The sequence below is a fragment of the Cebus imitator genome, unplaced genomic scaffold, assembly GCF_001604975.1.
Source record: "Cebus imitator isolate Cc_AM_T3 unplaced genomic scaffold, Cebus_imitator-1.0 Scaffold52, whole genome shotgun sequence".
Lineage (NCBI taxonomy): Eukaryota > Metazoa > Chordata > Mammalia > Primates > Cebidae > Cebus > Cebus imitator.
In genome coordinates this window covers 8,287,628-8,305,401 of record NW_016107367.1, presented here as the reverse complement: position 1 = coordinate 8,305,401, position 17,774 = coordinate 8,287,628, and the positions used below count along the sequence as shown (strand labels likewise).

Here is a 17,774-nt window from a genome sequence, read left to right as displayed (position 1 = left end):
AGGCTGTGGAAATACATCCAGAACATACAACTAAATCAAGAACCAAAAGCAGCACTGAATGGGCAAGAGAAAGGTATTTGGAGGATAAAATGGGGAAAACACACCAAAATACTAAGGCTCGAATTTCTCTAATTAGGCAGCATATAAAATGACATTGATCAGGGTATATAAGATAGCCATACACCCAACAACCAAAGTTATAAAGCAATACGTACTCCCCAAATAACAGGGAAAATAAAGAATTCTTTCTTTTCCTTTTGTTCCCCCCATCCCTCGAATATTAAGCACCAACACTGTACATGCATACATCACTTTTTACAAGGCCAACACAATGCAATAAACACAAAGTCTCATTTTCCCAGAAATGAAGTTTGGTCGTGGGCTCCTTACCAGTGATAGTATTGTAGTGGTAGGAGGCATGTGTAAAAGCCTGGAGAAGGTAAGCCTTATTCTTGAATCTGTAGTTGATTTTCTTTTCAAAATTTTCAAACCCCGATATAAGGTGATTCAGTGTTTTATCTGCATCTGGATGATCAAACATACATCTTGGTGGAATCTTCAAACAACCATATTCCAAGTCTTTCAATACAGAAGAGCGTGAACTGGCCACAGAAGCAGCAGCACAGCTCACTGAAAGGTTCTTTTGTTGGCTGTTGAAATTCTCCCGAGTAGGGCACAGGGCCTTTTCCCGATCAGTCCTTTTAATTACCGGGAGCACCTTCAGCCCCAAAGAACAGAGGAAAAGCTGAGCAGCCCTCTCCCCACAGCTAGTTAAATAGCAGCCCAGCAGGGCTTCCACACAGTCCGCTATGCTTTTGTCAGCAATACACTGCTCAGTGTGCAAGTCGTAAGAAATGGACTGCTTTCCTGTGTCAACACCACAGTTTTCTTCTGATGGATTCCAGAACCCCACCACAAAGTCATCTTCTTCAACAGCTTTGCTCGGATCCAGATAGCACATTGCATCCCAAGAGCTATAGTCAAAATCCTCAAAATCTGATGAAAATGGCATACTACCTAAGGAGGATTTTTTGGGCATTTTCCATTCATATGCAGAATCAGTGGTTGAAAAAGGAGAAAGAGAGATTTTCTTTACAAAAGCTCCTGACCCCATTAACATGTTATCTATAAATCTAATATGTTCCTGATCGTACTCCAGGAAATCATCCTCACAGTCAGCCTCCTCCTTCGGAGCCCTCCACATCAGGCTCTCCTCCTCCTCATCCTCCTCCTCGTAGTCCTCATCCAGTTTGCCATTCGCCAGCATGCAGTCTTTTGTCTGAAACAAGGGAGAATGGGGAAGGAGGGGAGACATAGCTGCTGTTTGTAAAAGGTTTTGAAACTCAATAAAAGCAAAGGTCATGGATAATTTCAAATGACAACCACAAATACTAAAAGGCAACTTTAAAATCATGGCCATTTGTTTTCAATTAACATAAAATAAGTTATTTAATCATATAAACAAAGTAAAACATGTTCTTTGAATGTTCGCCTCCTAAGTTATAAAATGACCTTTATCCAGTATGAAGCTTTAAGGATTTTGAACATGGATATAAAGTTAAAATTAATGTCCACAATGCAAAACTGCAACTAAGAAGTCTAACTCCAGCAGGATACACAATGAAAGCACTCATAAACTGATCACAGATATCTTCAATTTTGCTGACAAAGTTTGAAAATGTGGTAATTTGATTTTCAAATTAATCAAATGAAATTCTGGATGTAGAAAAGTATTACCTTTGCAATTAAGAATATAAAAACCAAATAAAATTATTTTTAAAACACTAAAAATGTACAATAGGATTTTATAATAAAGTTTTTGTCCCTATTTGTACTTCAAATCAAAGTAAACTTGCTACAATAAAAAACTACATTGCTTTGTTTAAAAAATAAAAGTGATCACTACACTAAGCTATGAATTTGAGAAATTATGCTTTTTCCCTCCACTCTGAGCTACAGTAATCAGGGGAACAGATTATAGCTGACAAAAATAGAAGAAAATTTAGACTAACATGAAACACAACAATCTAATTTCTGTCAAAAGATCTTTGCTAATTCCAATTTCTTTGGCAAAAGCTTATTTGTGAGTGACAATGTTAATAATGGGCTAGATTTTAGTAATGATGTAACTATTTTGCAATCCTAGAAAGATGCCAAATTTCTGTTATGCAACTTTTTTAAAAAAGCAAAAAACTTTACTTGGTCGAGGGAGGCGAAGGGTGTGTGTCAATGTTGATTGTAACAACTTTCCAGAATGTTCTGACAAAAAAAGTTACAATCTTCAAGCATTTTTTAAATACTGCAAATATTTTATTTTAAACCAGACTCAAAAGAGGTATAAACACTATATTTGTCTGAAAAGAAATAGCAGTAAGCCAAGCCATATCTATATATCTTTTCATTGTTTTAATTAAGAAAAAAACACCTTTTCACAAACAAGAAAGAACACCAAAAGAAACTGCAGTGGCAGACCTCAGGGAACTATCTTCTGCTAAAAGTCTTATACTTTTGCAAGGCAACATGAAGATGCTTTTGATTACTGTTTGGTCCTTAAGACAAAAAAGGGCTAAATTGCAATTTTTAAAAAATAAGACAGTATGTTTTTTAATTGAAANCTTCTGTATCTTTGGAAAGGTGCTACCATAAGCCAAAAGTGGCAGAGCACAAAAATCACAAAGGGCTGACTTTCATCACAAACTGTGTGATCCTGGGCAGAGCCTTTTAGTGCCTCTGGGTTTCAGATTCTTCACCTACAAAAGAGTGGGGTTCTACCTCGTAAAATGTTTTTCAAGAGCACTTCAACCCTTTTAAGAAAAAACAGCAGCATGAAATCCTTTTCTCTGACAGTTCAAGTCAACTTCGACACTCTCTTCTAGTAAGAGGCGTTTTAGCATGCAAAGGTTTCAGTTAAGCCCATTTGCTGAAGGGCCAGATAAAGGCAGGAAGAACAGCAATGCAACCAGCCAAAACCACGGTGTATCTTTTCAATATAATGCAAGGGCCTATATTTCAATAAAAATAAGTTACTAAATAAAAATCGGAACAGTATTTCTAATGAATTCCAATAACCAAAGTGCCAACAGACACATTAAGAAAAATAAATTGAACTCTGCGTTGTATCTTAAAAAACAAAACAAAACAAAACATGGCATGCCAATGTCGCCTTTATGCTACAAGTTTTTAAAAGAGCCAAATATGTTATGAAAAGTATTAACAAAGAAGGACGACTACTACTGGAATGTTATTTGTAGAAATAAACTACTATTTCCAAAGCTCAAAATCTATACATTTTCCTCTAAGGTTCTACATATTTCTAAATTAATAACAAATAATTGTTCTGACATAACTTGCATTAAAATATTCCCTTAATGCTTTTCCAAATAAGTTCTAATTTTGTAATAAGACAAATATTACATGAGTTAAAAATATCCTCAATAAACAGGTGAAAATCAGAATAGTGTCACAGAACATGATACCTGGAAATACTTAAAGGCAGATATATAGGATACATGTGTCAGAAAGTAGGCATGAAGAAAATGTATATTCAGAAAATATAACCAGTGAAAGAAACAAATGGTATTATCATTGTTGGCCTGAAGTAAAAATGAAGTAATAATGAGCCAATTTATCTTTAATGCAAAATAAAACTCCAGGAAATGAAAAGTGTCTGAAGCATCGCCTTTAACTTTGGAAGAGGCAACAGAACTCTCCCAGTCAACCACCACCGCATTGACTTCTGCAGCTCAGAGGCCCTCCCAGGTGCCCTCTGGTGGCCTTCAAGACAAGACAAAATGAAGCGGCTGTTGCTGATATTTGGAGTCTTAAGTCACCAGAAAGATTTAAATTATTTCCAGAAAATAATAATCTTTATGGATGATTTTTTTTTTAAGTTCACAGGAGTCCTGACTGGGAAAACCCTGAGCTACAAAAGCAAGACTCAAGATAAACTGAAATGAATTATTTCACAGACAGACTGGAGATAACAGGTCACTGAAAAGTCATTTCACTGAACAGAGCTAAGGATCTAGGATAAACTGTAATAACAGCAAAGTGAATTTTTTTTTTTTAAAAAAAAGCAAAACCCAAAGTCAAAACATCACATACTGTTATGCCTTTGGAAAATAATCACATACTCTTATGCCTTTGGAAAATAAATAATAAAAATAAATAATTCCTCCATCAAAATTATAATACTATTTCTGAATTCTGTGAAAAGACAGTGTATTTGAAGGAATTAATTGAATATATCAAATACCTACTCTATTATAAACTTACCAAGAAAAGGAAACAAAAAATTAATAAAACAAAATTCTCTGGCTCACCAAAAAGTAAATCCCTCTAGTTACACACACAAAAAAAAATCTTACCATTTCATCTTTTTCCCATTTATCTGTGTTGCTTTTGTCTTGATTTACTACATAACCAGGAGGAAGCCAATTCACAGGGGGATCAAATATTGACACCACCATGCGGCTGGGCAGTCCCTTCTTTTTTCCAAGGCGATACAGATTACAGTTGCTGACCTTTAGCAGAAAATGTTAGGACATGTATCCATAAATGATCACTGCTGGAATTCATTCAAGGCATATTAACATATCCTCAATTAAATGTTCTTCAAATTAATTAATTATAGGTCATCAATTAATTATAAGGGTTCTACAGTTTTTCTACCCATTCATGTTATAAAAAGAGTATTATGTTATAACAGCCATGGCAACTGGTAACTTGGGAGCAGGGGCAAGGGTGCTAAATATTTCTGAATATAAGATGCAGAGCACAAAAAATAATGTATGTAACTATGCAAATTCCTTATGAATGACTGAGAAGAAACAGTTCAGACAATATCAAAGCCTTGAAAATACAACCTGATGATATAAACTGTAAACTGCTAATTGGAATTATCAAAGTAAAAAAGAACCCATATAAAAAGTCAAGATGTCACGATATCTTCAATGAAATGGGGGGATGATACCATCAGCTCTAGCTGCAAAGTGAAAACTGGCACCGAACAGAACTCAAAGAATGCTATATTCCTAGAATTGAAGCCACAAATAGGATTTCAACTGTAACGCTCTCTCAAATATTATTCCTTTGTTTTACAGGGGTTTTATTCAAATTTTTAAAACTGAAGCAAAAGGTTTCTGTTTATTCACATCAATGAAACAGCTTTACTGTCTATCCTCTTGGTCTGGTTTTTCCTAATGCCTCTATCTCCTTCCTAATTTGCTCACATCATTACTGTCAAGTTATTACTTGGAAACTAGGGTCTAGAATTGTCAATCCCATTTTCATAAGCCTGAGTTTCTTATTAAGTACTTCATGAACCCTCTTCCCATGTAACTCAACTACTGTTTAATAGACACCTACCATGAGAGGCACTCGATTAGGCAACCTCAAGGGAATCAGGGCAGCAGGACAGAGGGGCAGTCCTCTCGACACACAGGCTGGCAGGGAAAAGGAGTATACGTGTGACCACTATGGCCGAAAGTACTCTGTCGCTGCCTGAAATGTAGCAGGCTGAAATAAATGCTAGCTTCCCTTTCCAAGCTAAGAGAACAAAGCATCACCAGTGCCAAGAGGAGGATAAAGTGAAACGTGGACTCTGAAGGGAGGGAAATCACATTCCAAGTTGACAGAAATGATGGGCAGGATGGACAAGAAAGAGCTACGTAAGGTCTCAGATATGGGGCAAAATTCCAAACAGGTATGACAGGGGTGAGCTCTCTGCAGACGGCAGGACAGAGCAAGGGCCCCAAGGCTGGGGGTGTGAGCGTGGAGTCCATCCAATGAGCTGCAAAGGGCTTCCACCTGCCTAGGATCCAAAATGCATCAGGGCTGAAAGGGCCTGAACAGCAGGCTGAGGGAGTGATCATTCTTTCTGCAGAAATAAGGAGTCCAAGGTTTTTGAGCAGACAAATGGATGAGCTTTGTAACAGAAAGTCTCCTCTGTCTTATCCTATCCAGCAGAGTATCCTATCCTACTGCCTATGCCACACTCATCGATGCCTCTGATACTTTCTTCCTGCAACGACCTCTCGGAAATCTCACCCATTCTCAGAGCCTCCACATGACAACTACTCTACAAAACCCTATCTTAATCCTACAGCCTCAATTATCTAAACATTTCACTAAACATTTCCACTTCATATTCTGAGGTCTAAAACCCCAACCCTAACCTTGACTTCCCCCATTTCTCGCTACCTCCCTGGCCCTGGCCCTGGCCCTGGCCCTGGCCCTGCCCCCAAGTTTTGTTTCCATGGCTGTTATGGCTGCCCCTCCAGTCCACCTCAAGAGCATCCTGGGAGGCTTCAGAAACACTCCTGACTCTCCTGGGATGATTAGTTAGGTGACCCGACGTGAGCCTATTCGACTGTCTTTAGTGTGAATTTCTTCATCTGCAGAATAGGGATGTGTCGGCTCCTTCCCAGAGTCTTGGAGAAGATTAAACAAGAGAACACTTGTGAAATGCTTGGTGTGGCACCTGGTGTGACAGTACTATCAGGAATGGCTAGTGTGATGGGGAAGGGTGAGGTCTCCAAAGCCAGGCTGTCTGGATTCAACCCAGGCTGGGCCACTTTCTTGCCAATCAACCTTGGGAAAGCTAGCTTCTCTAGCCTATCCTCACCTATAAAATGGGGAAAATAAAAGTTTCTACCTTTCAGAATTGTAAGAATTAAATTAGGTTTATATATATGTATGTGTGTGTGTCTGTGTATGATTACAGTATCTTTTATAGTGCAGAGTAAGCACTTCTAAAGTGTTAGCTGAAATTATTTCTTCTGAAATTCTCACTCACCTCAGCCCCTTCCTCTCTACCAGCACTCTAGTGCTATCCCATTTTCTGCTTCTGCTGTTGGCTTCGATTTGCTTTTCAACTCACACTACATTCTGCTACCAGATTAATCATTTTAAAATACCACTTTATTAATATTAATAGTTCCTTGCTCAATGTTCCTTCAACAGTGCCTTCTATTGAAGTTCCATTCAAAACACATGCAAACCTTAGCCCAGCATTCAAGGCCTCTCACACACAGCTTCACCCTACCTGCCTTTTCAAGCCTTTTCTCAGGTATTTCCACATTCCTGACTGCTGCCACAGCTGCTTCCCTCATGCTGACACGCTCTGCCATCTGTTCACTTTGCTTTTGCACTGTAAACCTGCCTCCTCCATTAATGTCATCCTTGATTCACAAGTGATGCTCCTTCCTTCCTTCTGAAGGCTGAGGGTGATCAGCAGCTTTCTAAGGTATTTGTCCAGGAGGCTCATGTTGCCTTATGACACTTTTTTCCACCATCACTTTAGTATCTTACCTTCATTTTTTAAGTCTTACTCCATGCTGAGTTTAAGAGCACACACTTCCTCTGAGCTATCGAGCGTTTATTACTCAGAACTCTGGTGTCACCCTCTTCCCACTGGAGAGCTGCCAAGCTATTTGAAGGCTGTTATTACTCTCTCCCCACCACTCTCCAAAATCTTGAAGATGAGCTCCTCCATAAGACTCGTGTCTTACTCATGTCTGTATGCCTTGTAAACCAAGATGTACCCTCTCAAATAAGTGTTTAACTCAACAAAGCAGAAGCTCCTTGACTGACTACAATGCACATTTCTTCATAACACCCTCAGGATCAAGAGGTGCACACACTTTCATAGTTTCCTTTGAACTGGATTTCAATCAATAAATAAGGCACATGGAGATCAGCTAAGCCCCAAAACCTGAATGTGTGATCGGTGTAAAGCAATACTCATGAACTGCCAGGTGGTTCTACCACAGGCTTTAGCTGGCTCTGGTGGAACAAGGGAGCAGCTGTGCTCGGCTGGCGTAGCAATTTCTGAGCATGATACTTTCTCATTCTCTGAAATTATCCAACACAGCAAACCACTTTCAGGTACACTAAATAACTGCTCAAAATAAAAGAATCACGTCTTACCTTTTTGCTTCTCATATATGAAAGGCGGCCCTCATGAGCATCAGGGTAAGTGCAAAATAGATATGTGGTGATGGCATGCTTTAAAAAGGAGTCGCCAAGCATTTCAAGCCGCTCCAGGTTAAATCCATCACTAGCGTTTGACAGCGTCAAAGCCTGAAGAATAAGTCCAGGATTGGGGCCAAGAGTCCTTGAGGAGTACCCAAGAGAAGGGCTCTGCTCAGAATCCATCCTGCCCTTGAGCACTTGAATAGCGTCTGTCGTACCAGGGATTACGGCCATCATGGGACTTCCATCTGAGGTAGATTTGTTAGCATTTCCATCAAGGTATTTATTACTCAGGAGAGTACATTCATCACTGGGCTGGGGCTGGTTCTCATAATTGTATAAATTCTGAATGGAATATGAGGTAGTTGGTTGCACGGGTATTTCCTGCTTGTAGTAATTCAGCTGATTTCCTTGGCAAAAGTCTCTGTTAGCTAAATCATAACTGCCATTGGCAAGATTTTGATTGTAAGAAAGACCATTAATTGCTGTAAGATCTGCTGAAACTTCCACATGGAGCTTACCAGGGGACTCGCTGAGCAACATTCTGCAGTTCACAGACATTTGGTCATGATTTTCTGGAGAAGAGGTTCTATTAGCACCTTGATGTGCAGCATTTTCAGGGACAATTGTGCTGTGCTTACAGTAATTATCATTTTCAGCTGAAGAGGAGTTAGAAATTGAGATGAAAGACTTGCTGTCAATAGATTTTTTCCACCCGAAGTCTAAGTTAGGGTATCTGCAAAGACATTTTTATAACTTTTCATCAAATTCTTCAAAACAGCTAGGCTGAAAGCGACAGCAATTTGAATTTAAAAACAAAAACAAAAACAAAGATGTCTATAAATGTACTCTCACTTTAGAAGAGAAGCAAGTTCCCAGGCCAGAAATTAACATTATTTGGAATTCAGCACAATGTAAATTATGAAGTGGGACATGGCTACTGCTTGAATCCCTGGCTCTAGACTATGGGGCCTAGTGCACAGTGTGGTAGTTAAGGTCATGAAGCTTGGGAGCATCCTGCAGGACCTCATATATGAGGGCCTAGCTTCATGGGCTGGAACCCCAGGCACTCTGGTTCACCCAGACTAACTTTGGGCAACTTACATAAACTCTCTGTGCCTCAACTTCTGCACCTGAAAACAGGGCTAACAATTACTAACTCACAGCACTGTCTTAATGATTAAATGAGCTAACTAACACAAGGTACAGCATTTAAGCTAGTGTTTGGCACTGTAGTAACTACTTACAAATATTGTGGTTATTCCTATTATATTTTAAAATTCCTTCAATCCCTAGAATAGTCTTGGTATTGCCAACTGGATAACCAAAATTAATGGGAATCCTTAAACCAATAGTTTCTTTAGAATGCAGAGACTTTCTTCCCATTAGTAAATGGGAAGAAAATAATGAAGACAAAGAACATGCTGAGGCTACTGCTTTTTAACACATATTTGGATTTTTAAGAGAAAAACAGACTGAAAATGCTGACACAGTAACAAACAATGGTTTCATTCTCACTCCAGCCGTTATGGCTGAAGAAGTAATGGTTATTTCTGACCTTAAGGCTCTCATTTCCCTCTGAGACTTGACAAGAGCATAAGATATCCGTATTTTCTTTTTACTTAATAATTATTTATATACAATTTTAACTTAATTCTGTTCTTTTGCAAACAGGATCTCGTAATCTGTGTTCTTTCTGGCTGACTGCACAGGCATACCTAAAATCTGCAGGAAGTGATCTGACTCCCACACCAGCATCGCTGGCAGTCTGGGCTCTTAGCTCCTCTGCAGTCAAAAGGCAGTGAAGGCGGTAAAGTATGCTGGGGAGACAAACTGCTTTTCTCCACAGTGATGCTGGAATCGGATGTATAGCACAGAGTTCTGGAACCAGTATCTTCAAGCAAGGGGAAAAACGGACAGATAAATACAAAGCATACACACAAAAGAACTTAAAAAGGAAAAGATCAATTTCACTAATGGATAAAGAAAATCATAAATGCTAGTAAAACCTAATTTTAAAAACTATTTGTAAAAATAATCTAAGGTCAAATGGGATTTATTATAGAATTTATGAGGATGATTTTGTGCTACATTAATAGGCCAAGTATAAAAACAAAATTCTCAATACTTACCAAAAGGAGCATTCAAATAACATTCAATACATAATACTGATTAAAACAAAACAAAATCTGAAGATTACGTAACTTCTAAAAAATTAACAAATCATGCATTTAACTTGATAAAATTCAAACTTATCTTTAGTAATCTTTAATACTCAAACAAAGAGTGAGTTATGCTAGTACAATTAACCCATTACCTGTTTATTCTGCAGACTTTCCCATTTGGCTTTCCTCTTCTCAGCACTGCTTAAAGGAAGAGCTTTCCCCTTTTGATTCAAATGTCGAGGTGTCAAAAGATTAAGTCTGCAAAAATTCCAAAACAATTTTATCAAACACACAAAAATGAGTACATGTTCACAGTGGTCTTCAACTTCACTGTGCCCGAAAACCACCTGAAGAGCTCATTTAAACTACAGCCTCCTGGGCTACCCTGCCTCTTGGGCAAGTGTGTGTGCAAAGCATCTCCTGAATTCAGATAGTTCACGGGTGGGCAGGGGGACAGTGAACCTCTGCATATCTAGTGATGTCTGGTGAGAATGTCTCAAGTGCAATTCCAGTGTCATCTCTGAAGCCCATTACCTTGAAGATGTGTGGTCCACATCCAGCAGTGGCTGGTTGAGATTGGTTAGGTCAAGGTTATACTTTGTTTTATAATATTCTGCAAAAGTTTCATACTCAGGGGAAGGAAATTTACTGAGTGGTGTAAGATCAGTGTACACATCAGCTACATAAAATCGATGAGGCTGATCAAAATTGCGATATCTAAAATAGAAAAACAAAGAACAGTTGCCTTTTGGTTTAAATCAATAATTTTCAAAACACAACTGTTTTAGTATGGAGTCATGATTAAGAATTCAAAAGATTAAAAATAAGTAACAATAAAAATTTTAATTCCAAATATATTTCAATAAGAACCATATTTTTATCAAGTAAAAACTGACACATTATTGTCCCACTTTATTATTATTCTTGTTCTAAATATCCACATTTTGATGACACATGAAGCTAAATGGCACCTTTATCTATTTCAACAATATAAAGAGCATAAAAAATTTACACTATCCAAACAGAGTAAATACTTTGTATATTACTAATGCTAAACATTAAAGACACTTGTCATATAAAATGTATTACTGCATCATCTATGACAGTGATAGTCCTGAAAACATTTAAAATATGGTTCTGAGGTGCAAAAAGAAAAAAAAAAAAATGAAAGACTGAATTACAACCAGTAATATAATTATTTGAAAACTGCCTGTATTTAATTTTATTGCTCCAAAACTCTATTCCTCAAATTTTTATAAAATAAGGAAAAAAAATTCCAGATTTACTATTTTCATACAGCTTATTATTCCTTACAAAAATTTTAAGAAATGATATTATTTATAATCAAATTCTATAAGACTTTGGAGAATAAAAGATGGAGATTTTAAGAAGAAAGTCTATCAACTTTAGATTATCTGACCCTTTACAAAGTAAAATTCCTTACCTAAAAATAATACATTTTAGGTATTATTTTTTAAGCAAGTAAACTAGAGAGAACATGTCCACCTTAATAGATTACTTACGTTCCCCCCCCATCTGTTGCCCAGGCTGGAGTGCAGTGCTGTGATCACAGCTTACCACAGCCTAGAGTTCCTGAGCTGAAGCAATCCTCCCACCTCAGCCTCTTGAGTAGCTGTGATTGCAGCATGCACTACCATACCTGACTAATATACTTCCTATTAGTAATTATAATGCTAAAGTCACAGCCCACCTATATTCCCATGTGAATACGTGCCTCTTTTAAAACAAAGTATCACCACCATTTTCCTTTCCATTTAAATACCTACCTTGGAATGATAACTGCATCTTGGTAATCTTCTAATTTAAAAACAAAGGGTGTTTCTTTTGAATACTTTGTACTGGGAATGCCTATGCGAGCTTCAGACTTCTCAATATCTTCCATGAATTTAAAGTCAATATCCAAAGTGCTGGAGTCATTAACTTAGAAGAGAAAAAAAAGACTCTTTAGCTTGTTAAAACATGATACAGGTAAGTTTCACACCTAAGCTATATATTTGTATATTTGTCTAATTTAGAGTTATCAAATGAGATTTTTTTCTTACCAACATTAAGAGGTAGAACACAGTAAGCTGAATCAGCGTCTGTAGGTTTAAATTCTAGTGCAGGTTTTTCAAGCCGAAGAATATGTGAGAATATATACTGGTGAAGTCTTGTAATCAACTCAAGCATTTGTAGAGACAACATGAAACCAGACTTCTTCAACTCAATGGATATGGTAACCTCTCCAGAGCGTGTGTACACAGGAAAGTGTGGAATCTTAGCAAAAGGAAAAACAAAGCACCCCTCAAAGTTAGCAGATATTTTATTCCATTACAGTTAACTTCAGAGGAGAAATTATGCTTTCCAGTGGAGAAATACAAGAGGTACCTTAATCTTTAAATATTAAACATACTGAGGTAACAAAAAGTACTTACTACTAGTTTTTTGTTTTTTCCTTTTCTTAAGCAAGATATTTTTGTCATTATGAAATATCTACCTGAGGTATGGGTTTGGCTGTCAGTATTCCAAAGCATCTTGTGGTATCTTCAGGAGGATAGAGTTTCCGCCTTCTAAAGTTGAGTTCATCAGGTAAAGGTGTAGTTAAAACCATTCCTATCACATACAGGTAACAGGGCTGATCAGGTTTGGGATAACTATCCCTCAAACACTCTGGAATCTAGAGTTGGAAAGGAAAAGTAAGCATCATGCTCAAGTGTAACACCCTCTTTTCCAGATGTAAGCAAGGAAACAAATTAATTCTGGCTTTACTAAAAGCTGATGAGAAAAAGCCAAGAAAATACCCAAGGCATGACACCTCTTAATTACTTAACCCTGCTGGGTAAGTTAGCGAATCTCAGGCAGAGGCTGCAGGCAGAGGCTGCCGACAGTGGCCCAGGTTCACATACAATGCACTGTTGACTATATAGCTAATATCAAAATTACATATAAAACAATTTAACACTGTAGGGCCTTTTTAAAAATACTATTCATTTGATCTCTTTTGACAAGAAAACTCATCTCTTCCTTGGGCTTTTTAGGTACTCACTGTAGAGTATCAGAAAATAAAATTTAAAAAAATAATAAAGTTTTAAAAACCAGTACCAGAAAATAAAGGTAAAATAAAAATAAAGTTTTAAAAACCACTCAAAGGTAACCTTTATTAACATTTAGATATACTGTACAATTTCCTAGACTTTTTTCAATGTATAAATATATAGAAACATATACATTTATATTTTTCAATACAAATAAAATCATACAACACTGGTGTATATTAGGGCATATGCATGTCTGTGTGTGTTTGTGAGATAACCTGATTTTTATCCCCAGTTACTGTAAAGTGAATATCTGTCAGAGTCAATAAGAACCAATATCATTTGTAATGGCTCCCTCATTATGTGAGTGAACCATAATTAAATTGAGATTGCTGCTAGACTTTCAACATTAACACAATCGTTCAGATTATGGTCTTGCAGTTCCTGAGGTTCAATAAAAAAGAATTGCATCTGTAGTTAAAAGGTACTTAAAAATGCTAAGAGTAAGAGACAGTTATAATTTATAAAGAATCAGAAAATACAGAATGTATCTATTAACAAACGGGATGCCAGGCAGTACTATGCTTTTCTTTTTTTGTAGAGACAAGGTCTCACTATGTTGACCAGGCTGGTCGCTGATTCCTGGCTTCAAGGGATCCTCCTGCCTCAGCCTCCCAAAGTGCTGGTATCACAGGTGTGAGCCACCACACCCAGCCAGTGTACTATGCTTTTCGAAACACTTATCATTAGCGACTTTATCATACAAAACTAGTCTCGTGAAAGTTCGGTGTGAGGGAAACAAGCATTTTGGGAAAATGGGTAATGTTCACGATTTTTAAAAAAACTAACATGATTCTGAATTTTGAAAATGCTAAGTGGGATCCAAAATTTTTTAAAGTAAAAACTCAGTAAAATTGCATAAGCAAAACCAAAGAACCACATATTTAGGCTAAGATACAAGCATAGCAGCCCCCCTTATCTGCAGCTTCCATGGTTTCAGTTACCAGAGGTTAGTCATGGTCCAATACATAAGTGTGTACAATATTTTGAGAGAGACCACATTCACATAATTTTTATTACAGTATATGGTTACAGTTGTTCTATTTTATTATTGTGCCTAATTTATACCTTAAACTAACATAAATATGTATAAACCTATTTTTAAAAGCATAATATATGCTATGAGTCCTCAGTTAATGTCTTCAGCAGGTTCTTAGATACTGGCTAAGGGAAACAAATTAGAAAGAAACCAATTTTCCCACAGGCTAATTGACATAAACGAGTTAAGTTCCTCCAGCATATTTCTGGTGACAAGAATATCATCAAATTTCTAAATTAAAAAAACTTTTAATATTAAACATTAAAATAAATGTGAGCCATACAGACACTTAAGAAAGATGAATAAAAACCAGGAAGATGATTATTCACCCACTAATTCCAGTTCAGGGCCAAGGGTGCCAGAGTCTATCCCAGCAGCTCAGGGCCCCATGTGGGGTCCCATCCCGGCCAGGACACCACCCTGTGGCAGGGCACACACTCACGCATTCCCATGCTCACTCAGAGTGGGGCAGAGCAGATCAGTTGATGTCCACACTTTGGGATGTAGGAGGAAACCGGAGTAAGCAGATATGAGAACGTGCCAACTCCACATAAACAGTGGTCCTGGCTGGGAATGAATGCGTTTTTCCTCATCGACGTTATAATGAAACAATGGCGAGCTGTTAGAGGACTGGTACTATCTGCAGTTTCCACTGAGGGTCTTAGAACACATCCTCCAAGGGTAAGCGGGACTACCACACACAGCAAAATGCTGCTTTCGCTTGGGGTTCTTATGAGGTAAAAAATATTAACACATTTTAAAAATAAATGCTTCAGCCAATTATGGCTATTACTAGAAGTCACATTTAGAGACGCTTTCATGTGTGAACTCTGCTAGAATGCCCACAGATTGAGTTAGAAACATTCCATGGAAATAACTTATTTTGATTCCCAACAGCCCGCATCCTAACTCTTAATGAACATTTGTGCTTCTACCTTCCAGTGTACCTGTCATCTTGAGAGGGCATCTTCTCACTTGCTTATTTTATCACAAAAATCCTCTTCCGTCTTTGCCCCAAATTATAAGTAAAACAAGAATCACACCACTAAAATGAATGAAACAAAGAATGTCTCTTTAAATGAAATAAACTCATTCTGGGTAGAATATGAGAATATGAGAAATGGGTCCAAGGATCCTTGAGGAGAAAAACAAAAGCAACCTCTGAAGTGGAAGGGCACACAGTGCACCCAAGGAAGGAAAGGGACTGATCACAGAGAAGTTGTGAATGGGAGAAAGCAGCTGAGATTCACAGTGGGCCAAACTGCAAGGGTGTGGGAAGCCCAACAAGCAGAGGAACTGAGATGGGATGTAGCAGGAAATGAAGTCAGAAAGACTAGTTTCGACTCCGTTCTAACCAATACTAACTGCTTTTGGGTAGCACTGCCTTCGTTTTGTGGAACCTGGTCTTCCTGGAACACTGGTCTCTTCTTCATCATGCAAATCAAGCTCTTCTTCATACTTAACAGTCTCTTTCCCAACTGGCATCAAATGGTCATCCAGTTCGCCTAAGAAATTTAAACAGAGAATTAACATAATCCAGATTTTGCCTTATTAATTTAATTAGACAAAATTAATTTTGCCAATTAATTTTGCCTAATTTATTTAATTAATTAGTAAATAATCTAGAACACAACTATGTTAGCAGGACCTGGAAAAGTAACGAAAACTAAAGCACCTTTGCCTTTTACAATATAAAAGTAATCAGATTCACGCTTCACGTAAAGTCTATTTTGGCATCCATATATTCAATACGGGCAGGACAGCAAATTCTGTCCTGAGGCTCAGAAACAAAAACATCTAAACATGACATTGGCACATATGAATGCTAAAAAGCCACAGAAAATGGGTCCACTTATACAGAAGGAGCAGGATTAAAAAAAAAGACTGAGTCTATTTTTTAAAAAAGAATTTCTATACTAGCGTAGACTAATTTGAGAGACTGATACAATAAGACACAAGTGTTCACGGTATACGATTCAACAATTAAGAAAAGACCTTTACGTATATAAAGGGAGACAGTGAGAGCAAATCAATGACAGTTGTCTGCAGTTAAGCTATGGAAAACAAAGAGCTCCCACAACACTGTAAGATCTCCAAGTTACTAACACACTTATATTCACCGACGTATTCTAAGAGCAGCAAGTGCATAGCTCTACAAAATCCTTAGAGATCTATCAAGTTCTCTATATTTTTTTTACACTGTTTGTAATTTAATTTTATTTGTATATGCTTTTCAAATGTCCTTACCAATTTTGTGCAGTTTTTCACAGCAAATGAGAGCTACAACTCTTTCAGCCAATCGTACACAGCTCATTGGTGGACCCTGAAAATAACAAAAACCTTTCCATTGTATATGCACATAGCTATATTACCTCTAGCACACAAAACACCTATGAAACTACTGCCCCAACATCTTTAAAGTTCAATTTACCAAAACAAAATTCTTTATTTTTAAAAATTCCAGAAAGTTTTTAAAAAATCCTTAATCTCCATATTTGAAATATTCATCTTTAAAAGTCCTGCCCAGTAAAAACTAAGTCATAATTAAGATTTTACAATTTTGATGAATTTAAATTTCAGTAAGATTTAAAGTATCTTTTTACTAATCGACAAATATGTAACAAAAAGACAAAATAAAGATTTATCAAGAAATAGCTATAACATTAATAGTATTGAGCAGCTTTTTATGTGTAATAGAAACTAGTTATCTTGAAATATTTGGAAATCAGTACTGAGACCATGAATAGTATTTATAAAAAGCGAATTTTTTGAGTCACCAACAAAATAACTATAACAATGCAATGATCTCTAATAAATTTTATATCACTCTAAGTGTCTAAGCCACAGTTGAATCATTCTGTAAAAAATGTGTATGTTTGTAACATCTTGGAAGAAACTTCGGAGATCACCTAGTCCAGTTCTAAGTGTCTGTAAATTAGACAGACCGTTACAAACATGAACATCTAGATGACTACAAAAGAGTTATAGATCTACTTTTCAAAGTAAATTTGTTTTTCATTTTTATTTTTGATCTGTCAACACAAGGCTCTTGCTCATGAAAGTAAATTTTAAAATCAAATCTACCTGTAACTTGCAAGTCTTAGAAAGGCTCAAAAACTTCCACTAATGACATATTTTAAAAGATAACAATCATTTCTTTTTCTAAACTTACAACAATGGAGGCTCGAAGAGGTGAATTAATTGGCAGGTAAAGAGTTGAATAAAATGTACCATCAGGCAACTCTCGGGTCCTGCATTTAGGAGCTAGATGAGTAAATGGATCACTTGGTAATCTAGCACAGTATCTGTGAAGAAAAAGAAAAATTCTGAGGCTGAATCTACAACTGAGAAAATACAGATATGTACAGTCTCAAGTTTGATTTGTCATGTGCCTCTTCTCTACTGGATTTGTATTTATATGTGGCATTTAAATTTCATTGCTTCAAACTTTCAACAAGACAGAATGGTGCTGTCTAACAGAACTTCTGAAAGATGTTCTGT

The 17,774-nt window shown here is 37.0% G+C and overlaps 1 protein-coding gene across 7 annotated transcripts in view; it reads right to left on the bottom strand.

Annotated features, from left to right (window-relative positions):
- The window catches only part of DICER1 (dicer 1, ribonuclease III), a 70,034-nt gene that overhangs the window by 9,158 nt on the left and 43,102 nt on the right, over nucleotides 1-17,774 (bottom strand). For all 7 annotated transcript variants that reach the window (XM_017528191.2, XM_037738353.1, XM_017528193.2 and 4 more), the window contains 12 exons: nucleotides 17,446-17,578; nucleotides 16,521-16,596; nucleotides 15,639-15,778; nucleotides 12,637-12,816; nucleotides 12,203-12,416; nucleotides 11,927-12,080; nucleotides 10,674-10,856; nucleotides 10,292-10,397; nucleotides 9,693-9,868; nucleotides 7,930-8,710; nucleotides 4,368-4,523; nucleotides 391-1,279 (listed from right to left, as the gene is read on the bottom strand). In XM_017528191.2, coding sequence (XP_017383680.1) covers nucleotides 391-1,279; nucleotides 4,368-4,523; nucleotides 7,930-8,710; nucleotides 9,693-9,868; nucleotides 10,292-10,397; nucleotides 10,674-10,856; nucleotides 11,927-12,080; nucleotides 12,203-12,416; nucleotides 12,637-12,816; nucleotides 15,639-15,778; nucleotides 16,521-16,596; nucleotides 17,446-17,578 — 3,188 coding nt within the window. The remainder of the gene's footprint in view (nucleotides 1-390; nucleotides 1,280-4,367; nucleotides 4,524-7,929; nucleotides 8,711-9,692; nucleotides 9,869-10,291; nucleotides 10,398-10,673; nucleotides 10,857-11,926; nucleotides 12,081-12,202; nucleotides 12,417-12,636; nucleotides 12,817-15,638; nucleotides 15,779-16,520; nucleotides 16,597-17,445; nucleotides 17,579-17,774) is intronic.